This window comes from Pelecanus crispus, chromosome 8 (assembly GCF_030463565.1).
Source record: "Pelecanus crispus isolate bPelCri1 chromosome 8, bPelCri1.pri, whole genome shotgun sequence".
NCBI classification, from domain to species: domain Eukaryota; kingdom Metazoa; phylum Chordata; class Aves; order Pelecaniformes; family Pelecanidae; genus Pelecanus; species Pelecanus crispus.
This window is the reverse complement of record NC_134650.1, coordinates 21982932-22010751: the sequence shown is the minus strand read 5'-3', so window position 1 is coordinate 22010751 and position 27820 is coordinate 21982932. Positions and strand designations below refer to the sequence as shown.

Genomic DNA, 27820 nt, shown 5'->3' with positions numbered 1-27820 from the left:
CAGGTCGGGAGCCGGCGTTCTGATTGGCTCCCAGGGCTGCCACTGAGGCTGGGCTGCAGGCGAGTTCTTAAAGAGACAGAGGGTGTCGGGGGGTGGGGGTGGCCCGGGAGGGGGTTGCCCCGTGGTGGGTCCCTCGTACGGAGTGGGCAGCGCTTATGGGGGGTCGGAGGCCCGGGAGGGAGGAGCCCGAGGGTGGCCCCGGGATAGGGGGGGGGGAGGCTGGGGACGGTGTGGCTGAGGGTCCCGGGGAGGGGGGAGGGGTGGTGGTGGTGGTGTCGGTGTCTCTGACATAGGAGGGACCTAAAGGGGGTGGGGGCTGTATGTGGCGGGTCCTTGGTGGGGAGGACTTGGCGGGGGGTCCCTGGTGAGAGGGACTGGGGGGGGCGGAATGTCCAGGGATGGGGAAGATCATGACTGAGGATCCCTGATGGACAGGGCAGGGAGGCTCTAAGATATGGGCGGGACATGGCTGGGGGTCCCTGGTGGGGATGCAGCCCTGGGGGGGGGGGATGATGTGGTGTGGGTGTGGCTAAGACGGGGGTTTGTTGGTGTATTTGGTGGTCCTGGGATGGGTGTGGGGAGCATGTCAGGGGATAAGACAGGGAGTTGCTTGGGAGGTGGTGGTGGGGGGGGGGTGTTGTGGGGCCCTGGGGGGCCTGGGCAAATGGGTCTATCCCTTTTCTGAGGGCCTGCCTGGCCCCCACTGTGCCTGCACTGCTGTCTAAGCAGGTGTATCAGTTAGCCTTTGTTAATTTACATATCAGTTCTATTACAAATAAACCCAGTGCCTTTCAGGTCATAGCACCTTGTGCTAATGGTTTGGCTCACCCCAACCTCCCTGGCACCCTTGGGCGCATCCAGGACCTGCCTGCAGGGTGCTGGGGACAGGGTCAGGGCAGGGGTGGCAGTGGGGAGAGCACCCTGTTCCTGGGTGTTGTAACTTGTAGCTGGCATTAGGAGGGAGCAAGGGTTTTTTCCCCTACTGCTCTGAGTGGCCGGGGATGCCCAGCTTGGCTGTGGGCAGAGCAGCAGGCACTGGCTGGTCCCTGCTGAGCAGCGTGGCTAGTGGCCTGGGGAGGCTGCAGGCAGCATGGACCAGGGCAGGGGACTGGCACCACCTTCCCCCACCACGGGGGAGCCTGCAGGCTGGGTGACATCTGCACCCACAGAGTGGCCCTAGCCAGATGCAGCACTTTCCCCACAGCCCTTTGGCCATGACATGCCACCTTGGAGCAGTGCCCTGGGCTGGGGAGCCAGATCTGCCCAGTGGCTGGGCATCTCCAGGTAAGTGAGGCTCTGGGTGCAGCAAGGGGGTCACTGCCAGCACCTAGCTTTCCTGCCCAGGGGCTAGACCCTCCTCTCTCCCCTTCCCTCACAGCCCAGCCCTGGGTGTCATTGACCTTGACCCAGCAAGGGCCAGGTGGTTGACCCATGTGGAGAAGAGCACAGTGCTGGTGTGAGCAGTGAGAGCATCCAGTGGCTCTTCAATGCCAACACGAAGCCCAACCTGTCCTGGTGCAAGGCAGGGACCCTGGGAGACCATGTGTTAGGGGGTGGCAGGGGGTGGCCCCTGTATTTCACTGGCAGCTGACAGGCAGCACAGAGCAGGAGAAAGGGGCATGTAGGGCTGCAGCATTCCCATGCCATCTCATGTCCCCCACATCCTGTCAAGGTCCTGGCCAAAGGCATAGCCCCCTCTGACCTGAAGACCCCAACTGTGTCCTCCTTGGTGGCAATAAGACACCCAGGAGGCAAAAGCCCACTGAAACCCTCAGCATTGTCTATGTGCACTGGGTCCCCAAAACCCAATGCATGGTCCTTGGGTCTCTCCAAGCTGGTATGTGCTCTTGCCCCCCAGCTGGCAGAGGAGATGCGGTTGAGGGTCCCACACAGTGCCCTTGCCCAGACTGCCATCATGTTCCTGGCTCAGAAGATCAGTAGCACCAACTCCATCAGTGTCCTCAGTGAGGTGACCAGGGCCAATGTGGTGGAAGTAGCCCACACCATTGGCACGGAGCAGCACATCACCAACCGCTTCCTCAAAGGCAGTGTGGGTGGGTCCCGCATCCTCTGTCCCCAATGGGTGTCCCCTCTAGGGCCCACATGCTGCGCTCAGGCTGTCCCTGCCACTTTGTATCAGGAAGCACAAGGAAGGTCCCTGGGTCCACATCAGCATCCAGGCTGGGACAAACACCTAGCCTGGTGGGACAGATCTATCTGGCAACTGCCTTGTCCCCTATCATCCCTGGTGGCCCCTGGGGTTGTTCCAGCTTGTCATCTGCCCCTGGATGCTAGGGCTGGAGGGGGAGGCTTGCAGTGTCACCATCCCTAAGGGAACTTGTGGTGTCCCCAGCTGGCACTGTCTGGCCATGGTGCTCTGCCAGAGCAGGTTTGGGGGGGCAGCTGTGTCCAGAAAGATGTCCTCAACCTGACCTATCTCTGAGGCTCTCAACCCACTGGAGGTGGCTCAGCACCGCACTGAGAAGGTGGAGACACAAAGCTCTGGGTGCCAGGGACTGCTGCTTGCCACAGGGGCAAATGCTGCTTTCAGGGACGCAGCAGGCTGTAGCTCCGGAACCTGGAGGTTACAGGATGGATTCCAAGTCCCACCCCATCCCTTCCCCTGCTGCTGGAGAAGACAGGCTTCCCGGTGCTGGGGGAGAGCACCAAGATGGCGCTGGACAGGCAGGGAGCAAAAGATGACATGACACAGCTGGTGCTTTCCAGGCTACTTAAATACCAAGTGAACAGCATGCAGCCAGACCTCCTGGTCCCAAGGAATCATTCATAGACAGCTGGTAACCCCACAGCTGCTTACCTGCAGCACAAACAGCCCTGCACCTCCCAGAGCCCGTAGACACTACCCTCATTAAAAAGCAGCTCCACCAGCCCATGGAACATCCCCTGTTCACCAGGTCGGTTCCCATGTGTGGTCTTGGCCTCACCCGAGGCTGTTCCTCAGGAATGAGGCATGCCAGTGGAGGAGAGATGGTCCCCTGGTGAGCCCAGGCAGCTCCCTATGTCCCCTCTGCCTACCCAGACAACACTGGCAGTCTCTCCAAGCAGCTGCGGCTTCTCCCAAGACATGCACCAGGCCCCTCCACTGCAGCAGAGCAACACAAACCAACATAAAAGAAGCCAAACTGGGCAGGTAAACCTAAATCCCCAAAAAAACAGAACCATCCCCAAGGACCAGCTAAGGACATGGCAGCTGTCACCGACCAGGCCAGCAACCTTACCCTCCTGAGCTGGCTCTCAAAACAAACCCAGACTCAAAGCAAAGCTGGGACAGGACCAGGTCCCTAGTGGGCCTTGCATGCTGCTCCTGCGGCCAGCGGCTCAGGTTCAACTCATGGTTCAGGCAGAATGGCTGCCTATATCAGCTGGTATCCTGCAGTGGAGAGGAAAACATGAGGCTCTGTGCAGTGCTGCGGGGAGCAGCACCCCAAAACCCCCTCCCCTTGCATCCTCTGCTTCCAACCCAGAATCCCACATAGAGCTCAGAGCCACTGGGGTCACATATGGTGCGGGGGGTGAGAGTGTTTCAGCCCCGCCTGCCAGCCTGGGTCCCCCCCCACACTAGAAGCACCACAGCCCCAGGAGATGCTCCAAGACTTTGGGAAAGGCAGGGGGTTGGCACCGACAGCGTATGAGGACTCACCTAGCATCCGGAGAATCTGCAGTGCCACTGCAACCTTCACCTCCTCGTGCCCACTGCTGCCTGGCCCATCCTTCTGGACCCACATGAACCCACTGAAGGGCATGGGGCACCCTGGGATCACCACCCGGCACCAGAATCGCAGCCAGCCATTGGGGTTTGCCTGGACGCACTTGGTGAGGAACAAGGGGGTTCCCAGGTACTGCCGCTGGCACAGGGTGTTCAGGCAATCCAGCGCATTGTGCAGCACTGGGGACAGGGGTGCCTGCTTGGGGACCCCTGGGCATTTGCCCCCTTGCACCCAGCTGGATGATGGCTTCTCCTCACGCAACTGCAGTTTCTGCTTCAGATCGGGGTTCAGCCAGTCCACCCTCGTCTCCAACCCACCGAGCCTCATGTTCCCTAGGAGAGACCAGCAGCAGCTGGCAGGAGATGCTCATGCACCAGCCCTCGATTATCACCCCATCCCGACCCCCAGCACCTGGTGCAGTGACACCCATGGGTGGTTCGGCACTGACCCACAGTGTACAAACTGCACAGGATCATCTCCCCTGCCTCCAAGACCCCTCGCAGCTGCAGGGCAGTTAGTTGCTTCTCCATCTCCTTTTGCTACCAATGTGGGCTCAGGGCTGCGAAACTCACAGGATTTTAGGGGCAGCCTGCCTTTAGGGACAGGTGCAAAGATGTCAAAGCCAAATGCTTCTCAGCTGGGGAAGAAACAGGTACAAATTAGGACTCTGGAGGTTCCTCTTGGGTGTATGGAAAACATGTCCCATTGGAGGGCAGTGCAATCACGGGATGTGGCACTGAGGGGTAGGGCATCTCCATCAGGAGCGTTTAGAAACTTGGTCAAAGCCTGGATGCCCTGGACTGGTACTGGTGATGCACCTGCTCTGAGCAGGCAGCTGCCTGAAGAGCTCCAACAGCCTCTTTACCCCACCACCACTAGGTCTGCACACAGACTGCTGGGGATCAGCCCCACTGAGGACAGCTGGCCTCCCACAAGACACAGGGAGAGAATAAGGGATGTCTCTCTCCCTTGTTCCCTTGAACAAGGCTGAAGTCACCTTGCAGCTGAATGGGATCAGTCCTTCCTTAGAGACACCAGGAAGACCAGCCCAAGCAGCATGCCACAGCACCCCGGCCTCCCACTCACCTTCCATCAGGGTTTTCTTGGCCATGGCAGCAGCCTGGTGCGAGCTGTATTTCAGCACAGCAAGCTGGGCCCGTTTCTGGCAGGGGCTGGCATACAGGGTGACGCTGAGGACCCCCTCTGTGACCCGCTGCAGCACAGCCTCCAGCTCCTGTCGGCTCACCGAGGCGGCCAGGCCATCCACACTCAGCTCACGCTTCTCCATGCTCTTGCACACCACGATGGCGCAGCCCTCCCGCACCTTGAAGTTGTTGAAGGCAGCAATGGCCTCCTTGGCACCGTGCCGGTTGCTGTACTTGGCGTAGGCAAAGCCCCGGTTAAGCCCACTGAAGGTCATCATGAGGCGAAACTCGTAGAGCTTCCCCACGCTCTGGAAGAGCGGGATCAATGTGTTCTCGTACATGTCCTGCGGCAGCTTCCCGATGAACACCTCTGTGCCAGCCGGTGGGGGGTCGCCCACCCAGCCTGCAGGGACACAGCGACACGGTGCACATCAGTGAGACCCACCTCACCTCCGTGCCCACCAGGCACCCTATGTGCCATGCTCCCAGGGCATCACAGCACTGAGATGCTCTTCTCACATACCTGGGGGTGGGGCACCATATCGCCTCTGCCCATTGATCTGCACCAGGTTGATGCCAGTTTCTTTTGCCCAGGCAAGCAGGGCCATCTTATTGGCCTGGTTGATACTCTTGGTCCACATCTGAGGAAGGAGACTTGTCTGAGGAGTTGGTACTTGTCTGGGCAAAGAGTTTCCAACCTCCCAACGGGGGGCATGCCAACCCCACGAAGCAACTGCAAGGCCTAGCACCAGCCAGCATGTGGAGGAGCAAATGCTGAACCTCTCTGCCCTCAGGAAGTCTGAGGAGCCTCTCAACACTGCAGATCCAAAGGACTACACCCTGCCCACTGTCCAAGCCTGCTCCACATAACTAAGTCCAGCAACTTTGGTAGACCACGACACCAAGAGTTCCCCTATGGATGCCTGCAAGGGCTTTGAAAGCCAAGACACAGGCAGAAGCTAGATCACACTGCAAGAGGAGGCTAGAGCACAGAGCCAAGGTGACCCATCACACCATGACATCCCAGGCAGGCTGGGACCCTGAGACAGCCAACTCTCTTCTACCAGCATCTACTCAGGCTTCTGAGGACACCAAGGTGGGTCTGGAGACACTGTCCATGTGGCAGCATCATCAGCTTTTAGCTCATTAAGTACTGCGAAGTTTCATTAGGGCCTCTGAAACTGTACACTGAGTGAGATTAATGCTAGCTCAGGCTAAAATGCAGTTTTGCTGCACCTTGATCTTGTGCATCTCCAGGTGCATCACCAGGTGGTGGCACCTTTCTATTTCCAAGGGGTTTCAGCTTTCCTGAAGACCAGAAAACACCTTGGGATGAAGGTGGGGACCCACATAGGGGAAATCTCTCCTGAGAGAGTGCAGAAAGACCAGCCGCGCACACCACAAAGCCTCCTGCCATGGCTCTGCAGCTCCCAAGGCTGGGTCCCAGCACAGGGCACCTCCTTGCCCCCAGGAACGGTGCAGGGCAGGGAGGTGCCAGGGCTCTTGGGAGAGGTCCCCACCGCCCGCAGCCCCTGCCGATTAGGGGCTAACGGGGCTCATCATCACCCCTACAGTCTCCACGGGGCACCGGAGCCGCCAGCCCCAGCTCACCGCGCGTTGGGGGAAGGGGTGGGATGGGGACGGCTCCGGGCTGGCGACGGGACCAGGCTCGGGACCAGCGCCGCCCGCCGGTGCGCTCCGCGAGTGGGCAACGCACCGAGACGGGTCTCGGGAGCTCCGGTCCCCGACCGACGGCTCCCGGGTCTCCCCGAGAGACCCTCCCGGGTCCCCCGAGCCGGGAAGGGATGCACCGAGGTAAGCCGGGCCCCGCACCGGGGCTCCCCCCCGCCCCCGGCAGCGCCGTGCCCCCCGCGCCGCCCCCGCGACTGCACCCGCCTCGGCCTCCATCGCCGCCGCCGCTGGTGCTGATCCTCCTCGCCGCCCGGACCGGGTTCTGGAAGCTTCCAGCGCCGCCGCTCCGCCTATCGAGCCGAGGCTGCTCCGCCCCGGGCGGGGCAGGGGGGACTCGCCGGCAGCGACCCCCCGAGCGCGCCATTCCCGCAGCCTTTCCACCCGGGGAAGCCGTGGGGCGCAGATTTAAAAAACTACCTGGTTTGGGGTACGAAGCTGGGCGAGATGCGTGAGTGAGCAGCAAGGGGAGCTGGGGACGGAGGGCACCCCAAGTCACCCGCAAGAGGCCAGGGGACCCGTTTCACCTGTGACTGGGGCACAGGGAGCCCACGAGGGGCTGCTCAGGGCAGCCCGGCCTGGCTGGTGGAGGCTTTGCTCTGCACATGGCGCAGGGGTTGGCAGCAGTGCTCGGATGCAGAGGCAAGGAGGGAGCATCACGGCTGAAGTCCGCAGTTACATTTAAAAACCAGCTCCGCTCAGGAAGGCAGGTAAGCAAATCCCTGCCCCAAGTGGAAAGTAGGGACAGGAGTCACAGAGTGGGAGAGACAGATTTATTATGTTTCTGGGAGCAGCGTCTTTACATCTTGCTTGGGATAAGTTCACCTCCTGGCAGCCAGAACAGAGAGATGGGGTGGGATGTTTATTCAAAGCGAAGGGAACAAGCAGCTTGCAGCTAAGGCCTCGGGGGCCTGCTGACAGCACAGGGCTCCACATGCCACCGCAGTGACAGCAGACAGGAGGCCAGCATTTGCCAGAGCCACTTGCAAAACATCTTTCCAGCAACATACTCAAGGGCTAGGGCATGTTGTAGGAGTCAGTACAGCCTCTCTGCTCCCACCAGAAAAGGGAGGGCACGAGACAAGAATAAATACAGCTTTCAAAGAGCCCCCCTGACCTTGCACCCGCTGCTATGTGGCTTGGCAAAGGCATTTACAGGACAAAATCTGTCAGCCAGAATCCAACAAACAAGTAGACATGTCCAGAAGGGGTTTAAGGCCGTCTCGTTCGCATCCTGATCTCCTCAACCAGGTTCTCCCTGCGAACGTTGACCTACACAGGGGGAGCACAAAGTTGCTTCAATACAACACAAGCACCTTGATGCATCATGACCTTCTCTGGTCCCAGAGGGATGGCCCCGACTGCATTTGTGGCCCTGTGTGTCAGGATATCACAGCATGGTGCAAGCGGGCTGCAGCAGCACGTGTGGAGATGAACCTGTGAGAGCAAGCACGGGCCTGCAACCCTGCCGAACCCTCTCCTGCCCAACGCTTGTGAGACCAACGCTTTTCCCACTCTTTCCTACTAGTTCCAAAGCCAAGACCAGTGCATAGATCAGCACTGGTCATACTCATTCCAAGAGGGCACTTCCAGGACCTTCAGTGATGGTCCCGTGCCCTGGATGGAAAGCATGAGCAGCCATACAATCCACTGAATCACCCCTCTGTGTTCCAGGCTCCTGAACTGAGGAACAGCTGGGAGTTCAGGGAGGCCACATCATGAGAAACTCTCCAGAGCTGGAGAAAACAGTGCTCCACCCAGTCTGCAAAAGTGCACCCACAAGACCACCACCGTAAGTCCACAGGCCTCACCTCAAGTCTGCCAGCCCTGGCTTACTACTTACTGCCCCTCTGCCTACTATGTGTGGAGAGCCTTCCCCTCACCGCACCTTCTGTGTATGCAACTTTGCTAAGCCTCAGAAGCTTTTCACATTAGGTGGAAGTGCCTTACTCCTCTGATCTCCCCTTTGGGCACTACGCTCAAAATGTGGGCTGGCAAAGCCACCTTGCCATGTACAACCTGAGGGCACTGCTGCAGAGCAGGGTACAGATAGGTCTGGAGGACTGGCCTGAGCTGGGATGAAGGGTTACATAGCCACCCGCCATGGGCCTCACCTCCTCCCTGGTTGCCACGACCCGCAGCTTGACGACTCCATCCTTGAGCTCCTGCTCACCCACAATGGCAACAAGAGGGATGCCTGTGTCCTCGCAGTACTGCAGCTGATTCAGCAGCTTGGGGTTCTTCTTGTACAACACTTCTGCCTGGAAAAGAACCAGAGCACAACACCATGATCAGCACCGGCCTGTTTCTCTGCACCCTCTCAACCAGGCATTGCTGGGCCAGTCTGCTAATGGCCATCTGGGGAGCGTGGAGGTGTGTGGTGGGGGAGGAAGATGGGCTAATGGAGAAGGCTGGGCATTACAGCTAATGAGTAATGCAACACAGCTCAAAGGTACTCACAAGACACTGCTTATCCTGGGAAAGCACAAAGTTATTAGCTCTAGTCTGTGTCAGACAAGGGCTGACACCTTTGGTGTCCCTACAGGGTGAGGAGCCTGGCAGAGCACCCAGGAATTCTCCTTCACTCAGCCATCAAGGGAGTCTGCCTGCAGCAGGCAGGGAACAGGGCCCTGCCACACAGCTTGCCTTTGGCCTGTGGAAAACAGCCCAGGCTCCTTCCTGGCCCCCCTCTCCCTCTCCTTGCAAGGCTCTGCAGTTTTTTTGCTTTTTGTTGGAAGCAGCATGGTATCCCACCTGCCATGCAGCAGGGGCTGGAGTGTTGCCAGCTTTGGGAATCTGTCCTGAGATAACAGACACAGAGCAGCCCCTGCAGTGTTATGGGGCTAACCACGTCATGCTGCCCAGCCCTTCCTGGACAAACCTGATTCAGGACACCAAGAAGAGGCAGGCTCCATTCAGGAACACAGTCTGCTGCCCACTTTATCCCTGCCTCCTTCCTCCCAAAGAAAAGACAGATCTGGTCCATTCCTGGCACAGAGAGTGGACCAGGCAGCTCCTGACTTTGCCATCACCTGGTCATACCTTGATTCCAGCATCCCACAGCTCGGAGATGAGCTTCAGCCGCTCTTCAAGGAGCTTCTTTTGGGCAGAGGCCACCAGCACCTGTGTCTCTGTTGTTCTGATCTTTTCCTCAGAGGCCTAGAGAGAGGACAAGACTCAAAAGATGCCATGGACATAGAGAGATATCCGAGACCCTATGAGCAGGACAGGTGACCACCCCAGACCCATCAATTTAGCAGTGAAGAGGATCAGGCTCAGTGGGATGAATAGCATAAACTCAGGAGAGTCTGGGAGGCCCCACAGACACCATTCTGGAACCGAATCTCATCTTCTGCAGTTGTTCCATGATACGGACTTAACATAGCCTGCCTCCTGCACTGCAGGTGCGCACAGACTGGACAATGTGCTGAGAATGAGTAATTTCTCTGCCCGCTTCTGCCGAGAGACTGTTCTTCCACAGCCAAGGGCCTCCCAGAGATCTGCTCCAAGCAGCTCAGGAGCAGCAAGCCCAACAGAAGCTGGACAGAGGCAGCCGCCTGCTCTACAGCTGAGCTGGTAACTGGGTTAGATTATCAGCAACAAGCTGAGATGCTGTCAGCAGCCACCTGCTCCTGTGGCAGATGCTGGATACTCAAAGTGGGATTTTCCTGCCGCTCCTTTCACTGAACGGAAGCCTTTAAAAGGTCACCTGCAGAGGAACAAACCTGGCCAGGACTGGAGGTGGTGGGGGAAGAATTCAGTTTCCACTTAGAAATGCCAGTTGTGTCTGGCTGCCAAGAGAGAACTCCCCACAACAGGTGTCTTGGGGAGGGAAATGTACAGTAGTGTTTCGGGAGCCTACAAAGACCTATTTAACACCCATTGATTGGGACAGAGGACAACACATTGGTACAGCTACTCTGAGGAAGGGGGATAGGAAAAAGGTATCTGGGAAACCCCCAGAGGCACTGCAGTCCCTGCGCTGGGACATCCAATCCCTCTCTGGTCTCTGTAGTGCTTTGGGCAGGACGAGTAGACATGCAAGGCTGCTGTCTCCCTGCCAGCCTTGCAGAGCAGTGCCGCCTTGCCAAGGAGGATGTGGGGTCACACGGATGCCTAATGCAGTGGGGAACACCAAGACACCTGACCTGGGTACATGGTACTGCTGAGGATTAAAGCACCCCCTCCAGCTACAGCTGAAAAAGCCATGTCTGAGGGCTGCTGGAAGAGGGGTCTTGTCTCCAGTGGGAGCTCCAGAGATCATCTCCCAAAGCCATAGAAAATTGGAGATTATGTACTGGTTCTGACTTCTGCTGCAGAGCACAGTAGAAGCCTGGCTGGCTTCTCCATCAAAGACTGCAGCAAGGAAGATTCACTTCAGCATCTTCTGGACTGGGGGCATGTGGGGAAGACATAAATCCTTTCTCTTTCTCCACACTTAGTTGAGCACCTGCAGCACCTACCTCCACTCTCTGCTCTAGGATGGAGAAGATCCGCTCGATCCCAATGCTGACCCCCACGCAGGGCACCTTCCGTCCCTTGGGATCAAACATCCCCACCAGCCCATCGTAGCGACCACCTCCAGCCACACTCCCAACGCTGACTGGCTCCTCCACATGGTCATTCTCCTGCTGCAGCAGGACAGCCTCAAAGATCACCCCTGTGTAATAGTCCAGACCCCGCGCAAGGCTCAGGTCGAAAGAGATCTGTAGGACACAAGGGAAGCCCTGTCACTGCGCGCACTCGGGGGGCCCAGGCTGCCCAGCCACAAGAGCAGCACTCCCTCCTGCCTCTGCACCTTCTCACCTTCCCTGTGATGCCAAACAGGGTCAGGTACTCAAACAGCAGCTTCATGTCCCCCAGCCCCTCCTTGGCCAGCTTGTTCTGGGACAACTTTGCATCCTGGAGAAGCCGCTCGATCAGGTCCAGGCCCCCTGTGGGAACATGCCATGCCTCAGGTCTGCCAGTGTAGCAGCACCCACAACGATGGGCCCGGCCAGCCACGTATGGGCCCGGCCAGCCACGTATGTGCCTTGCACCCCGCTGTCACTGGCCCTGCCTGCCTGGCCTGGAAGAACAAAGCCAAGGGCTTGACCCTACAGTGCTCACCATGAAGCTGGACATACTCCCCAATGCGATCCGCAGCCTCGGGAGAGAGACCCTTCTCTCCTACCATCTCGCTCCTCACTTCCTCCCATGGCATCTGTGAAGGGAGAGAAGAACATCAGCCACTGCTCCAGGGATATGGTCTCTCCTGCAGAAGGTCTCTGGTGGTCCTGCCCAATACAGATGAAGAGACATACCTGCCCTCAGATCTTTGCACAGCAGTACCCCATCAGTGTCAGTGTGGTTAAGAGGTGCATGAGAGAAGCAGCAGATCAAATGCTCTCAGAGCACAGTCGTATGGTCATAACTCTATTTCTTGTACCTCTGCATAGTCTGTTCATATCCCAACCTTGCAGTCAGCAAAGCTGCCCAAAACCTTGAAGCCCCAAGACAAATACTTTGGTTTTGATTTCTGGCCAGAATTGAACATCAGTACTGTAAAAGCACCGAGTTTGAGAGATGTCTTGCTGCTGTGGTTTTCCTGGTTAGGTACTTAGTCATAAACACCAGTCAGGAAGGCATTGCTGGTCATGCCTACCACCTGGAAGGGTGCGAGGAGATGGCTGGGTGATGAAAAAACCCAGTGTACGCAGAGTGTGTTGCAGTTTTCCCACTGACCAAGGGTCAAAGAGAACAAGAGTCTTGATCACATCCAGCTGCACTGAGATAAGTCACAGGATTTCAGTATGAAAACAAGGAAATTATCCCATTCTAAAAAAGCCCGGTCCTCCCTTCCTATTGCTTTTGCATGCATATGCAACCCCAAAACCTACACTTTGGTCATGCCTTTGCAATAGATCTCACTGCTAATGGGACTTTAAGTGAGCCTTCCTCTAGTTGACTTCATTCGAGCATCAGATGAGGCCTCCAAAGGAAAATGCAGTTCATCCTTGAACAAAGCAATGTGAACACACGAGATACAAGGCTGCTTTGTTTAACAGGGTTTCAGAGGAAGATTAGGAGCGCTCCTTTAAGCAGTCAGCCCAGTGTCCCTCACATGACTCTCAACACATAGAGAAATTTGTCTCCAAATTCTACTTTGGATCCTGAGCCAAGAAAACTGAGTTTTTAGATTGCACTTCATTTTAAGGTTCCTTAGCAATTAGTGGAGGATTTATAGACTGATCTCCAGCATCTTTATATCTGACTAGGGCCTACAGTCAAGACAAATCAGCCGCAAATAAGAAGTTGTACCTACACTGGCACCTTTCCCTCCTCCCAAAAGGCCACATAAGGGTCTGAATCCCTTAGAGACCTTCACAACAGCCAGTGCTCTTGAGGCAGCTTGCTGAGCACAAACCTGTGGGTACCTGCTGCCATGTGTCTTACAGGAGCAGCTGCACATAGAGGGGGCTGTTTTGTGTTACACCAAACCTGAGAAAGCCATACAAACAGCAATGTCTAGACACAGCATGTTGTATAAAAGTACCTGTGCTACATGCCCAAATCAACAGAGGAGTGAATGAAGTGACCAGATGTGGGATGGTCTATCCCATCTCGCAGCACCAGGAAGAGAGATTACGGCACTAAGCAGCATGTTGTCCCTGTGATCGTGTCTGCCCTGCTAGAATGCTGCACAGTCCAGGTCAGACCCAAGGAGTCCTGTTCCTACCAAAACATGCTTGCACTGATGGCAGCCACAGAAGAGCATGAACACATGCTGTGGGGGTACACAGTACAGTGCAACACCAAACAGACCAGCCTTCTGCTGCCCAGGATGCAGGAAGGTGCTGCTGAGGTTATTTTTCAGGTCTGTTTCTGATCTCTTACTCCTTCTCACTCCAAATCCTTTTCTCTGCCTTCCAGGTAAAATATAGAAACCTCATCCATACACGTCCACCTCACTTGTCTTTGCTGTCTCCCCACTGCTCCTCACCACATCCTGAGGATCCCACAAACAGCCAGAGGCACACACTGTCCAGTGGTGCCGTGATCATACTGAAACAGCCTGACCAGCAACACACACACGCTGCAGATTCTGTGTCCTCAGCAGGGATGCTAGACATCACATTGCCAATCAAGAATAGCACCAGCTTGCAGGACAGTATTTATGAATAGGGTCCTGGACAACACAACAACTGTGGCAGCCTACTCACCTGTGGATTTCCATTTAACTCAGCCAGGTCATCTGCAACCTAACTGCGTTACAGACTACGATTACAGATTATCACTTATGATTGCACTTCTCTGCTCCTGCATTACCACAGAGATTTACCGTTTATGTCACGCTTGCGTTGCAACTGAGTTCTGAAATTTTAGTAAAGGTTGGACTGGATGATCTTCCCAGAATCTGGGCTGTTCTATGATTCCAGGACACAGCTATGATTCCTCACACCACCTGACTGAACCTGATGCATTTGAAAAGTCTTTTCAATGCCCTGGCTCAGTCTGGGGGCAGGTTTTCATGATCCTGTTTCATAGGCAGCAGTACCTTAAGAAGGCTAAGGTTTGGGATGTTGAACCTCCCATGTGAAAAGCATTTTTCCTTCCCACCTTTCCATTTGTCAGGACCTTGTGGGATACTGGAGAAGAAAGCATAGGATCCAGTTTTCCTACGTGACTGCTGTGCCCTGCACGCCTCCCCTCCAGAGAAAGGGGGAAAGAACAACTTGATGTTTATCAGCATTTTCCAGCCCGTTCTCATGGACCATGGTAAGAGCAGCCCAGAGGGACAGCAACTCACTGAAACTCCAGCAGCAGCAGCTGCAGCCCAGGACTCCAGCCCATACCTTATCCAGTTTGTCAACACTGGAGCAGATTGTTCGGAACTTGCTGTCTGGGACACCGCAAACTGCAAACATCCCATCAAGGATGCGCCGATCGTTGACCTGGGGGAGAGGTAAGTTATTAACTATGAACTCAAACAGATGCTTCAGCTGTGTCCAGTTTGTCTCCTCTCTAGTTTCAAGCATGGAAGAGAAACTAGCAGATGGCTGCTAAGGTGGTTTTGCTGTTTGCAATTTCTGTCTCTTTCCCATTCCTGGGGAGCTAAACTGCCTCTCTGCCCATAGCAGGCCAGCTAGCACAACCGACTCCTACCAAGCCTGGGCAGAGCTATCACATTTTCCTTCTAAAGCCACAGATACCTCCACTCAACAGAGAAGAAAAACCAACAGGGCCTATGAGTCCAAGAACAGACCACGGACTAAGGAGATTAATTCAGTGCATTACTCTGCTCTCTCAGTGTAAGAACAAAGGGATATCTGATTATGTTAAAACCTTGCTAAGGAATTTTTTTTAATAGTATAGTGAATTCGATAGTTAAATTATGCTCTGTAATAACAGATAATTGAGGCCAAAGGCTCAGCTGGATTCAACATTTCCATGGGTAGTTGGAAGAACATCTACAATTAACATTAGACAGAAACAAAGACTGCTAGGGAGTTTGTAATGCTCTAGCATCAACATGAACCAGGCAGTAGCTCACAGAAGACAAGAATAATCACAGGCAGGTTATTCTGCTGTTTCCCATTGCAGGGGTGCCTTCTTATCCTCAGAGGCATCTGCTTTCTCCACTGCCCACAGTAGCTGGACAGGCAATTCCTCTGCATAGCTCTTCAGCTCATCCCAGACAGGTTTGAGGGCAGCCCCCCTACCCAGTGGGGGCTGCACACAGGAGTGCAACACCCAGCTCACCCTGCTCACCTCCCCTGCAGAGCTCAGCAATGACCCAGCTCTGAATCCCTCTCAGAGATTCCACTGCCCTCCTGCACATCAGGCACTCCTACCCATTGCTCTCCTACTGCTGCACACCCTTCCCCATCTTGCCAGACCTGCACACCCAGCACCATTTGCTGCCACACCGAGATAACAGGTGTTTTGAAGCAAATAGCAAGCTCGACCTACAATAGGGCATGACTGTTCTTCTGGAAGGGGCCTCAGCCCCAGAAAGGACTTGGTGGGAAGGCAGGAGTCTGCAGACAAGACAGTGCACACACTAAGCAGATGTCCCTACTAAGGAGGCATCAGGAGCTGGGACAAGGGCAGGGATCCTGGGCCAGAGCCTGTGTTTTACTGCAGGCAGTGAATATAAGTCACCTGGTCAGTTGGCTGCTGCATGTTTTGCAGGGGACTGTGGTTAGTGCTAGAGAGAACTGTCCTGGTTTCAGCTGGGATAGAGTTAATTTTCTTCCTAGTAGCAGGCATAGTGCTGTGTTTTTGGATTTAGTACGAGAACAATGTTGATAACACGCTGATGTTTTAGTTGTTGCTAAGTACTGCTTATGCTAGTCAAGGACTTTTCAGCTTCCCATGCTCTGCCAGGTACACAAGAAAACTGGGAGGGGGCACAGCCAGAATAGTTGATCCAAACTGACCTAAAGGCTATTCCATACCATATGACATCATGCTAGGTATATAAGCTGGGGGGAGTTGGCCAGTGGGGGGGGATCACTGCTCGGGAACTGTCTGGGTATTGGTTGGCAGGTGGTGAGCAATTGCATTGTGCATCACTTGCTTTGTATATTATTATTATTATAATATTGTTATTATCATTACTATTTTACTTTATTTCAATTATTAAACTGTTCTTATCTCAACCCAGGAGTTTTCTTACTCTTACTCCTCCGATTCTCTCCCCCATTCCACTGGGACAGGGGGAGCGAGCGAGCGGCAGCGTGGTGCTTAGCTGCTGGCTAGGGCTAAATCATGACAAGAACTCTGCTAACTGCAGCCTCAGGAAATTTCCTTGCATTCCTAGCTAAAGGCAAGTCTGAGCTGAGGTCCAGCCTTTTAGCATATACACCATGAGGAGGCGGAGAGGCAGGATGAACTTCTGGATGAGGCCTTGGCAGGCGTTGGAGTGGGAACAGATGCTGCTGCGTAAAACCACAGGAACAATGACCACTGCTTCCCACCGTGGCACAGAGAAACCCACCCAGTCCCACCTTAATGAGAAAGTCCCCAAGCTGCAGGTCACTCAGGATCTCGTGCACGATCTTTAGGCACTCGGCATCAGGAATCATCGGGTCAAACTGGCCGGCAATGTCAAAATCCTGGGGCACAGGAAAAGGCAGTGAGCAATTCAGCACCACTGGCATGGCTGCAGCGATACATCTCAGCTCTGCTGTTAACAGCAGTTTGTTTACAAAAAGCAACAGAAATGGGATGTAAGGGAGCAGCAGCCCTCGCCAATAGGATCCAGAAGGGACAGGATGTGGGTTATGACCATCTTTCATCAAAGGCAGCAGTGCTCTCATGTCCGCTGCATTGCAAAGAGTTTGTATACTGCATCGTGGCCAGTGCAGACAGTTTGCAAGAAGGTGTTCTGCTTCTTGAGGTGTGACCTGCTCCCTGCCTCTGACACAGCAGTTTACTGTGTGATACACTTTGAAACAGAGATCCTTGAAAAACAACAAAAAGGAGACAGAAGAGTGATCATCGGTAAATAAATAGAACAAAGGAACCAGGAAGGAGAGGAGAAAACTACTTATTATTTAGTATGACCTAAATGCCAAATGTTTTGCCTTGATTCTTAGGATGTTCTTTTTTTCATACACATGCCAATCAAGTTAATGATCAGGGAAGAAGATGAGAGAAGCGATCCAAACTGAGACAAAACCAAAGTTTCAACTGCCAAGACAGAAAAAGAAATCAGAAAGCCTGGTTCATGTGTCCTGCTAACACATCCAGGAGTTCAACTATTGCCAGATTTGGGATCAGAAGGAAATTCTTCCCCTCCACCAAGCTGGCAAGCACTGTGGGATAGAGCAAGGAGTTGCCCTCCTCCACAGTGCAAAGCAGGCCAGATGCCTGGGGCACCTGGGGGCTGTATTACAAAGTTCCCTGATACACCAGCATCCTGTCTCGCAGCCACTGTCCTCACTCTCCCGCTCTCAAGCTAGTTTTCACACCCATAAGGGCATGCTAAGGAGAAGATTAGTGGATCCTCCTGAGCTTTCCACAGGCACAGGGAAGGCCACTGCAGGGTAACACAGCCTTTGTACCTATGTTTTTATGGTGCTAGGTCCCCACAAGCGCTGCCCAGCCAACTCTACAGCTGTTGAGTGTAGCCTCACTCAACATCATCCCTGTCAATGGCCAAACTCACACACTGGTAGAACTCCCTGTAGCGGCCCCTGGTCATGGCCGGGTTGTCCCGCCTGTACACCTTAGCAATGTGGTAGCGCTTAATGTTGGCGATCTTGTTCATTGCCAAATAGCGAGCAAAGGGCACCTGAGACAGTAGGGTTAAGGATGGGAACAGGGAGGGATCACCCCACCCAGTTATCAGTCACAGGCAGTGCTGGGTCCCCACTATCTCCCCAAACACCCAGCACAGTGTGTTGCACACCCAAGGGGCAAAGCAGAGCAACTGCTAAGAGACAGCTGGACTTGCCACAGCTCCCCAAGGTCTCCACAGCTGTCCAAGACACAGCCCACACATGCTGCCATTAAGTGTCCCTACAGGCATCCTCCAGCACCATCTTAGATTGGATCTCAGTCTCATGCAGGCTGTGTACCACAGCAGCCTAGTCTGGGTACCCTGCTGTAGGAGAAACCCCACTCAGTACAGATCTTCCTTACCTCCACATACAAGCACTACTTCACCAAACAGAAGCAACATACAATAAATAACTGAGCAAGGGTTCTGCACCCACTGAACCACACTGCCTGCTCATACTCTCCCTGCCAGTATGGGGTCAGGGCCAAGAGTGCTCCCTTGCCCTCTAGACAGCACTGCCCCAAAAGGAGGACAGCAGAACAAGACCCCTCAGCACTGGCTGTGGCAGGATACTGTCAGGTCATAGCGCAGGGACAGTAGCTCTCCTCCTTGATCTTTCAGATCATAGATGAGCTTCGAGTCTTCACCGTATTTCCCTGTCAGCGTCTCCTACAAAAAAAGGACACATGAACAAACAGCATCTTCAGTGACAAAGGATCAGCCCTACAGCACACAGAAAACAAGGAGAGAAAGGGAGGACACCTAGGAGATGGAAGAAGAAAACTCAGCCCTCAACACATCGTAAGCTTTCAGCTGCAGAATCCACATCAGCTCAGCCAACTTGCTGTCCTCACTCACCTTCAGCTCAAACACCGGCGTATCAATGACTTCTGCTCCATGGCGCTTGAAGCAGGTGATGATCGCATTGAAGACTCTCTCACGAATGGCCATTTGTTTGGGGCTGTAGTCCCGCGTACCCTGAGGTGAGATAAGGAAAAAAGCAAAGGACACATTGGGTTAGAGGCACGCAGTGGAGGCAGATGTGAGAGGCAATGTGAAGGAGATACCATACTGCTAACAAAACTAGAGAGATCAGGTCCACACAACAGATATCAGGAGAGGTGGTAAAAAGCAGCACCAAAAAACACTGGAAAGCAGCACGACACAGCTCGGGCACAATCTGCTGCAGTCTGCAGAGCTAAACCTAAGTCAGGAGTTTCACAATGCAGGAAACACAGGAGTTAACACAGATCCAACAGTCAGAGAGTTCCGTGCTTTCGAGCATGACTGCAGCTAGGATCTGTCCACAGCTCTGATTTAGACGCATTAGCCGGACCCCCACACAATTAGCCATCCTGAGAGGTGGAATCAGAGGACAGGCACACTTCGAAGCTGTGGAACAACCAGCAGCTCTACAATTTCCAAACACATGTAGAGAGAAATCATCATTTCAAAGTGCAATACCTGTGAAGTGCCCATCTACTGTTCACATGGGATGTGCTCCTTTTTAATTTCTTCGCTGTTGAAAGTCACTGAATTATTTTGATGACCACCTTTAGGCTCTCAGCAACACATAAATCACTGTTAATTAACTATACCTCCCACTTTCATTTTCTAGGGACTGGCAGTTAGGCAGGAAGAAGCAGAGAGAGCAGGCACTTTGTAACACGCCACCTGCAGGTCGCACAGCGAAGAACAGCTTTCAGCAGTACCCTGACGTGGCTAAGACAGGCTGGAAACCCAAGCTGTTTCCCTGGCACTCACAGAGTTGCAAAATCCCCTCTCCACACCTTTAAACAGTGAAATATCCTTCCACTTTCCAGGTCTCACACCACAATTACATTTACCAAAACATACAATAAAGGAAATGGACAAGGGAGACAGTTTTGAGACATTTCCTTAGTCGGTGGCATTAACATAACCTGTTTTATTTGTAAGCAATATTCATAACTGTCTCCATGCCACAGCATGGAAGCGTAGTTGGTCTCTAGTCAGCTGCTAGTGACAAAACATTCAGGTTACAAAAAATTTTAGCATAAATTGCATTATGGACACTATTCTCAGGGGCCTGGAGACTGAAAAGCTACCCGTGAATGGAAGGGTCCTTCTGCAAGAGGACACAAATGTCAGCAGCTGGTCAGACCTGCTTGGCAAATGGGATTACCCACCCCCAAAGAGTAAGGCAAGATCAAAAGCTACGAGACCTTTCTTGCTCCCCACATTTCAACATGTGCTGAACATTCCTGGCAAACACTGCCAGGCATCCAGGTTTCTTTGGCTTATGCTTTGCAGTTCCCCCACAATGAGCCTCGCACCAGCAGAGCTGCACTTCACAGCATTCCATGCTCACCCAACCTACCAGCAGCTTCATCCACTCTGTCTAGGTTAACAAGGAACAGGACCAGCTTGAGGATCCTTGATCCATGAGAGCCAATGTCTGCAGGTACTAGTGATGTCAGTGCTACAAGAGCTTTAGAGTCCTAACCCTAAGCTCATCAGGACAATGCAAATCATGACCTTACTTCAAATAGCGCAATCCAAGCAGATATGAGACCTCTCACACTGGGCAGCTACGATAAAGCTCGACCAAAAGTTAATCTAATTTCCTGACCACACCAGCTAGTGGCTTGCTTGTCACAGAAGCACCAGAAAGTCTTTAAGTTAGTAGGGCATCTGGGTCAGGTGCCGTCAGGGATGTTTTCACCCCTCTCTCCCCTGCGGCAAAAAGGGAAAGAGAAATGGGAACAAAGACAGGCAAGTCTGTGCTGAGATTTTGCACACACAGGTGCGTGGGGGGTGCTGCATGCACGCGAGTAGGTCATGCATACAGACGGGCACGCGAGTGCGTGTGCTAGGGGAAGTTACCTTTGGGGTCTTGAGCACAAACTTGTGTTTCCCCTCATCTGCCCCCAGCTGCGCCTTCATCTCCAGCAGTTTCGCCACCTCCTTTGCAATCTGGGGATGGAACAAGGAGGGAGCTGGGGGTAAGCCTACCTGCAAAGCCCAGTCCACAGGCCTTCCCCAATAACTTCAGTCTCAGCATTCCCAGTACACCCAGACTCCCCAGCCTCAATACATCCGCCATTCCCAGTCTCCCACAGCAACCTGAAGGGCACTTCCTGTTTCTCTCCAGTACTTACCACTTCTGCTATAAGCACCCCAATCTCAGCACTCCCAACACCCCCACCATTCTCTGACTCACACAACCTCCATTACCCTCAACATCTGCCTCCCCAGTCCTCACAGCTCCCATCCTACCAGCCTCCACACCACCCCCAGGCCCAGCACCACCAGCTCCTGCTACGTGCACCCCAGCATCAGCAGTCTCCAGCATCCTCCTCCCAATCCTAACACCCCCAAGCATCCTTCTCTCTGATCTAACACCGGTATCGCCAGTTCCCACTCCCAGTCTGCCCTGCACCCTCTCCCCAGGCACCTCAGCCCCTCCACTTTCCAGCCCAGTACAGTACTCCCATCCCCCTCAACACCCCTCTTCCTAATGCCACCACCCCTAGCCCAGCAACAATTATACCAGTACTCCCCGTTCCCCACAGCACCCTCCCCCTAAGCCCAGCAACCCCAACCACACCCCAATCACCTCAGCAGCCCTCTCTCCAGCCCAGCACCCCGAGTTCCCCTCAAGCCCCTCTCCCCAGGCTATCTCCCTCGTTCCCAGTCATACCGGTCCTCCCCCAGCACCCCATTCCCAGCAACCCCCGAGCCCGTCCCTCCCCAGCCCCGTAGGCGAAGCTCCTCCAACCCCTTCCCAGCCCCGCGGGCGGGCGCTAGGACCAGTCGCACCTCGTCGGGATCGGCCTTATCCTGCTTCAGTCGCCGCACCACCTCCCCCTGCGCCCGCACTGCCGCCTCCTCCGCCATTACCGGCCCGCGCCTGCGCACTGCCGCGCCTCCGGGTCGCGCCTGCGCACTGCCGCCTCCGCGCGTTGCCACAGCAGCGGGCCCGCGCCTGCGCGTCGCCGCGCCTCAGCTCAGCGCCCGGGCGCCCGCGGGGAGAGGCGCCGACGTCACGAAGCTCAAATAAATGCCCGAGGGTGGGTTTTTGCATTTTGTGCTGTTTTTACTATATAAAAATACAGAGTTCCTCCATGCTTGTCCCAGCCGGAGCCTGCCCGCGCAGCTGCACCAGCCCCCTGTTGTGTCCCTCCCTGAGGGGGAGCCTGCGCTCCCCACAGGCCGGTGCCGCAGCTCAGGCTCCCACGACAGCAGCCCCAAGCACACCTGGCCCCAAGCACACCTGGCCCCGTACCCGACGGCTGCAGGCTGCGGCTGGCCCTTGCAGCCCTCAGAGGGGTGGGGGTGGCCTGGGGTGGCCTACTGCCACCCTTTCCCTACCTCCTGAGCCTGTGGGCCCCCAACGTGCCACAGATTCCCCTCCCACTCCAGAGCTCAGCCTGATCCTGCTTGAGCTGCACCATGTCCCTCCGTGCCCATGCCACCACCAGAACTGCCTACAGTGGATGGAAATGGCTGTACACCTACAGGTACTGCAGTATTAGGAACCCACAACCTTGACCTGTCCTTCAGAGCAGTTAACCAGAAGGTTAACCTGGTGACTGCACTGTCCATAACTTAAAACCTGCTTCCTCCTTTCCAAGCAGATACCCCATCTCAACACTGTGTTAGCCCAGGCACATGAGCCTCAGGATAGTAGATGGTGACCAGATTTCAGCGGGAAGTGAACAGCTAAGTGTGCTGGAGGGTTCCAAGTTGTACAGCAGTTCAGTCAAGCAGCTCTGGCCAGAAAAGTCCTAGGGCTCCAGCCTTCTTCTGATCTCATCAACAAGTTTTTCTCTTGGAATATCAACCTACAAAGCAAACAGAAAGGAGGAGGTAGCAGCACTGGAACCCTGAGCAGAGCATGGTTCAGTCTGGCCCTAAGGACTTGCTGTGGATACCAACACAGTTTGTGACCGGTTTTCTGACTAGTCGCCTGACAGATCTGTGCTACAGCTCCCCAAAAGAACAATGTCACTGAGGGAAAACCCAGAGCCTCGCAGTAATCTCTAGATTTTGGAAGCACTTTTGAAACCTGGTGTAAAAAGGCATTCTCACCTCCTCTCTTGTTGCAACATCTCGCAGCTTGATGACTCCATCTGTCAACTCTTGCTCTCCTACAATGGCAGCAAGGGGGATCCCCATGTCCTCGCAATACTGCAGCTGCTTCAGCAGTTTAGGATCCTTCTTGTACAGCATCTCTGCCTAGGAGGGAGTGGAGAAAGTGAATGGTTAGTGCAAAACTTGCTCTGATGGATCTTGGAGCACAACAGCCAGCACCAAAACTCCACAGAAAACTCTGCCACATTACTCCTGCAGCAAGTGGTTGCCTTTAGTGCTTTCAGCTGTCTTCCAAGATCTCTGCCTGCTAGCTCTCAGACAGGCCCAGATCTTGAAGAGACACACAACTAGTGGAGTTGGTCTTGCTTGCAGCTCCCTTCAGACCCTCCCTCCCTCCCCCTCCCATACCAGTGCCAAGCCTATGTCCCTACTTTACCTTGATCCCTGCATCCCACAGCTCAGAGATGAGCTTCAGCCTTGCAGTGAGTAAGTGTTTCTGAGGTGTAGCCACCAGCACTTGTGTCTCAGTTGTTCGAACTCTCTCCCCAGAAGCCTGCAGGGACAGACACACTCATAGGAGTGACTGGCTCTGAGGGAATCTGCAGCTTGCAACAGAAGCTCATCTCACCTTATCTTCAGACCTTATCTTAGCTCCCCAAAACAAGTATACTTAATAGCTAACCATCACCATTCAGTGAACGTTACTGAGCAAGGCTAATCTTCCAGAAGCAAAAAGAGTGCACAGATAAGACAACCTGGGCACATTTAATGAGCCCCAAGAGAATCTGCATTGTAACACACTACTTACTCATGTGCTGCTGTTCCTGTGGGACCTTGACCTCCCTCCCTCCCTCCCGGATGGGACCTGGACAGCTTTCCAATGTCTCCTTTGATTCTTCAGGTACAAATACATTGCCTCAGTCTCAGTTGCTACAAATCACAAGCTCAGAACTAAAGCACAGAGTGATTAATTTCCTCACAGGCTTTCCTAGGGTGCTGATTACAGAGTGAGTGCCACAGCTGTTACTGAATTCATCACTTCACAATCCCTAGGACAGAAAACTTCACAGACAAGAGCAAAGTGACTGGGGCACAAAGTTCAGAGCCAGGACCAGAGTTCAGGGCCTGTCTCTAATGTTTCCTTGGCATCTGCTACAAAATGCTGCCCTCAGCTGCCCACACCTGCATCCTGATAGGCTGCCTTCTGCACACAGACATTTAGGCATGAGAGGAGCCACCCTCTCCCCCAAAATTCTTTTCCCTTGAACACTGCAGAGCTTTAGAGCTCTGTAGTAAACAATAGCTGGCTGCCTAGAGCCCTCCCCCATGCACCACCTGCAGCACCTACCTGCACTCTCTGCTCTAGGATGGAGAAGATCCGCTCGATCCCAATGCTGACCCCCACGCAGGGCACCTTCCGTCCCTTGGGATCAAACATCCCCACCAGCCCATCGTAGCGACCACCTCCAGCCACACTCCCAACGCTGACTGGCTCCTCCACATGGTCATTCTCCTGCTGCAGCAGGACAGCCTCAAAGATCACCCCTGTGTAATAGTCCAGACCCCGCGCAAGGCTCAGGTCGAAAGAGATCTGTAGGACACAAGGGAAGCCCTGTCACTGCGCGCACTCGGGGGGCCCAGGCTGCCCAGCCACAAGAGCAGCACTCCCTCCTGCCTCTGCACCTTCTCACCTTCCCTGTGATGCCAAACAGGGTCAGGTACTCAAACAGCAGCTTCATGTCCCCCAGCCCCTCCTTGGCCAGCTTGTTCTGGGACAACTTTGCATCCTGGAGAAGCCGCTCGATCAGGTCCAGGCCCCCTGTGGGAACATGCCATGCCTCAGGTCTGCCAGTGTAGCAGCACCTGCAACGATGTGCCCGGCCAGCCACGTATGTGCCTTGCACCCCACTGTCGCTGGCCCTGCCTGCCTGGCCTGGAAGAACAAAGCCAAGGGCTTGACCCTACAGTGCTCACCATGAAGCTGGACATACTCCCCAATGCAATCCGCAGCCTCGGGAGAGAGACCCTTCTCTCTTATCATCTCGCCCCTCACTTCCTCCCATGGCATCTGCGAGGGGAAACGAGCATCCATTGCTGCAGGATGTTCTCATCACCCACTTTCTCCACCAGCCCACTTATTCACAACACATGCAGGAAGACAGCAGTCAGCAATCTCACTAATGATCCACATCTCTCTCAAAGGAATTGTTAACAGAAACCACTGGAAATGCCAGGATTTATTCTTAACCACATTCAAGAGCTCCTTTACAAGCACCAACAGCTTAGCTGCTGTGAACCTCTTTATGATGACAACCACAACACTGGCCAGCCCAAGACATGCACCCCCCGAGACTGGAATCAATCTCCCCACGAGCACAACACTTACCTTGTCCAGCTTGTCCACGGTAGAGCATGTAGTTATGAACTTGCTCTCTGGGATGCCACAGACAGCAAACACACCATTCAAAATTCGTCGGTCATTGACCTGGGGGTGGAATAGGCACACTTAGCTCAGGGAGATCCCCCCTACCACCATTTCTTCTTGCCCCCCAAGGTGCAGGAAGCTGCAGCTGTTGGCGCTTCCTCGTGCCTTTTCACTGGTGCCTCAATCCCACAGAGGTGTGAGAACCACTCGGGTCTCATTTCACCTTAATGAGAAAGTCCCCAAGCTGCAGGTCACTCAGGATCTCATGCACAATCTTCAGGCACTCAGCATCGGGAATCATCGGGTCAAACTGCCCAGCGATGTCAAAATCCTGGGGGCAGAAGAAGCGGCAGAGTCTCCTGGAACAGCTGAGCTGCTTCAGCTCTGCCAGGCACACCACACAGCCCCGCAGCAGCCGAAGGCAATCCAGCTGGTAAAACCCACACCAGTTCCTCGTGCGGCAGCCACAACACTCACGCACTGGTAGAACTCCCTGTAGCGGCCCCTGGTTGTGGCTGGATTGTCCCGCCTGTAGACCTTAGCAACATGGTAGCGCTTCATGTTGGTGATCTTATTCATTGCCAAATAGCGAGCAAAGGGCACCTGGAGGGCCAAGGAGTTAAGGACAGGAACGTGGAGATCCCCTGAGCTGCAGAAAGCTGAACCTCAAAGTGCCCCATCCCCCTTTTGCTTTGCCATCTGCTCCCCAGTCTCTAGGGAGATCATCAGCCTGGGCTGACGAGTACAATGAACCACGCTGAGCTCCTCCAACACCAGGACAACTCCATCTCCTCCTTCTGAACCACAGTAGGTCAACACCTCACAAAGACAGACCTTTGCTAGGTCATTTCACCTTCTTACAGTGCAATCAGAGAGAGTTCAACATACAGCACAGACACATAGACATTGAAGCGGAGAGCTTTTTGCAAGACATGGGGGTGGAAAAGGCCCCAGGACGGACACCTGCTTTGTACCTGCAGCAAACACCGCTGCTCTCACAGAACAACTACTGAGGCACTGGAAAGGTGGGATGGGCAGGACAGGGGCACACAGAGGTGGGGACTGTAGCTGGGAGGAGGTAAAACTAGTACAGTGGAGCATACTGGTGCATGTCCACAGCCCATGGAAGAAAGGGCCGCTTTGCTGCAGATCCCGGACTGTCTGTGGGGTGGTTTGAAGTGGGGTCATGCCAACGACAGCCAGTCCAGCTGGGGTGTCCACCGCTCAGCAGGAAGGGGCTTTCCATCACCTTGATGGGACCGGCAGGCAGGGCAGGGTGACCCAACAAGACAGAGGGGACAGTGACCTTGGTGTGCCACCATCCCCGCCACGAGAGCCGCGTGGAGTGAGCGCAGGATACGGTCAGGTCATAGCGCAGGGCCAACAGCTCCCCACCCTGGTCCTGCAGCTCGTAGATAAGCTTTGCGTCCTCCCCGTACTTCCCCATCAGCGTCTCCTGGGGAGAGGAGAGGGAGCTGGCAGGGCAGCGAAGGACCAGGGTGGTGCTGGGGTGTAGGGTCCCCCAGGACAGGGGACAGAGCACAGAGCCCACCCTGCCCCAAGCCCCATGGAGGGTGTCCCGCAGCCCCACAAGTCGAGGGAAGAGTATGGGGAGTGGAACGGGACACATCCCCCCACCAGCCCCTTTTAACCTGGGGCAGAAGTGTGGTCCACGGCCCCATCCCCCCACAAGGGGCTGTCACGGCTGTCCCGCCCGTCATGCCCCACCCGGGGGTATACCCCAGCCCTACCCCAAACCTGCCTGCTCAGCCCTGGGGAAGGAGGATGCTCCCCAGTCCTACAGGAGGAGAGGGGGGACCCCACAACCCCCCCCAGCCTCACAGGGGAGCAGAGCAGGGTCACACAGCCCCAGTGGGGGCCACCCCCCACACGAAGGAGGAGGGGGGGGGGGGGCTCCCGCCGCCTCCGGAGTCCTGCCCGGCGCCGCCTCACCCGCAACTCCAGCACGGGGGTGTCGATGGCGGCCGCCCCGTGCCTCTTGAAGCAGGCCACCACGGCGGCGAGGAGCCGGTCGCGGAGCGCCACGTGGGCGGGGGGGTGGTCGCGGGTGCCCTGGCCCGGGACGGAGAGCTGCCGTCAGCAGCAAGGACGGGGGGGAGGGGAGGGGGGGCGGGCAACAACGCCCGGTAACGGCCGGCGCGGCCCCCGCTCCCCACCGTTACCTTGGGCGTCTTCAGAGCCGGGCCCCGCCAGCCGCCGCCGCCGCCGCCAGCCGAGCCCGCCGCCGCCCGCACCTGCCGGGACAGGAAGCCGCGGTCACCGACCGGCCCCGGCGGATGGGGCGGCCAGTGCCGGGAGAGGCTCGCCCAGCCCCCGGTGGGACACGGCAGCCCGAGGTGGGGACCCGCGGGCAGCAGGCATCTGGCGGTGGCAAGCGGACCCAGCCGCAGCATGGCCGGTCGCCGGGAACCCGGAAGCAGCCGCGCTCCACGTGACCGCGCGGCGCCGCTGCCTTGCGGCGCTCTAG

The 27820-nt window shown here is 55.2% G+C and overlaps 3 protein-coding genes across 11 annotated transcripts; all 3 read right to left on the bottom strand.

Annotated features, from left to right (window-relative positions):
- Positions 1-3515: 3515 nt before the first annotated feature.
- DND1 (DND microRNA-mediated repression inhibitor 1) lies at positions 3516-6929 on the bottom strand. Its single transcript, XM_075715698.1, has 4 exons — positions 6766-6929; positions 5397-5551; positions 4815-5276; positions 3516-4060 (listed from the first exon to the last, which is right to left on the bottom strand). The coding sequence occupies exons 1-4, from the start codon at positions 6927-6929 to the stop codon at positions 3516-3518; spliced, it is 1326 nt and encodes a 441-aa protein (XP_075571813.1).
- Positions 6930-7321: 392 nt separating this feature from the next.
- HARS1 (histidyl-tRNA synthetase 1) lies at positions 7322-21725 on the bottom strand. Of its 9 annotated transcripts, none has more exons than XM_075715337.1 (13): positions 21633-21725; positions 20697-20786; positions 18690-18809; positions 18405-18500; positions 17718-17843; positions 16555-16662; positions 14398-14496; positions 11672-11765; positions 11369-11496; positions 11026-11268; positions 9605-9721; positions 8677-8823; positions 7322-7834 (listed from the first exon to the last, which is right to left on the bottom strand). In XM_075715337.1, exons 1-13 carry the CDS (start codon positions 21708-21710, stop codon positions 7775-7777), a joined length of 1506 nt encoding a protein of 501 aa, XP_075571452.1. In that variant the 5' UTR covers positions 21711-21725; the 3' UTR covers positions 7322-7774. The 9 variants fall into 9 exon arrangements, with proteins under 9 accessions (XP_075571452.1, XP_075571445.1, XP_075571444.1 ...); XM_075715330.1 differs by having other exon boundaries at positions 17778-17843; positions 21633-21710; XM_075715329.1 differs by having other exon boundaries at positions 18405-18497; positions 21633-21710.
- A 462-nt stretch (positions 21726-22187) lies between these two features.
- Positions 22188-27746, bottom strand: LOC104027776 (histidine--tRNA ligase, cytoplasmic). The gene is made up of 12 exons (XM_075715328.1): positions 27516-27746; positions 27286-27405; positions 26693-26788; positions 25810-25935; positions 25556-25663; positions 25294-25392; positions 24882-24975; positions 24599-24726; positions 24256-24498; positions 23344-23460; positions 22905-23051; positions 22188-22657 (listed from the first exon to the last, which is right to left on the bottom strand). Exons 1-12 carry the CDS (start codon positions 27744-27746, stop codon positions 22601-22603), a joined length of 1566 nt encoding a protein of 521 aa, XP_075571443.1. The 3' UTR covers positions 22188-22600.
- Between the last annotated feature and the right edge of the window lie 74 nt (positions 27747-27820).

Coding starts and splice junctions, on each gene's coding strand:
- DND1 (XM_075715698.1), bottom strand. CDS start 6,929: ATGGCGCGCTCGGGGGGTCGCTGCCGGCGAGTCCCCCCTGCCCCGCCC. Junction 5,277..5,396: donor ATATGGTGCCCCACCCCCAG/GTATGTGAGAAG, acceptor GTGTCCCTGCAG/GCTGGGTGGGCGACCCCCCA. Junction 4,061..4,814: donor CAAGAAAACCCTGATGGAAG/GTGAGTGGGAGG, acceptor GGTCTCTCCTAG/GGAACATGAGGCTCGGTGGG.
- HARS1 (XM_075715337.1), bottom strand. CDS start 21,710: ATGGCGGAGGAGGCGGCAGTGCGGGCGCAGGGGGAGGTGGTGCGGCGA. Junction 18,810..20,696: donor TTGTGCTCAAGACCCCAAAG/GTAACTTCCCCT, acceptor ATCTCACCTCAG/GGTACGCGGGACTACAGCCC. Junction 16,663..17,717: donor ACAGGGAGTTCTACCAGTGT/GTGAGTTTGGCC, acceptor CCTGTGCCCCAG/GATTTTGACATTGCCGGCCA.
- LOC104027776 (XM_075715328.1), bottom strand. CDS start 27,746: ATGCTGCGGCTGGGTCCGCTTGCCACCGCCAGATGCCTGCTGCCCGCG. Junction 25,936..26,692: donor CCCTGCGCTATGACCTGACC/GTATCCTGCGCT, acceptor TTGGCCCTCCAG/GTGCCCTTTGCTCGCTATTT. Junction 22,658..22,904: donor ATGTTGCAACAAGAGAGGAG/GTGAGAATGCCT, acceptor TTTGCTTTGTAG/GTTGATATTCCAAGAGAAAA.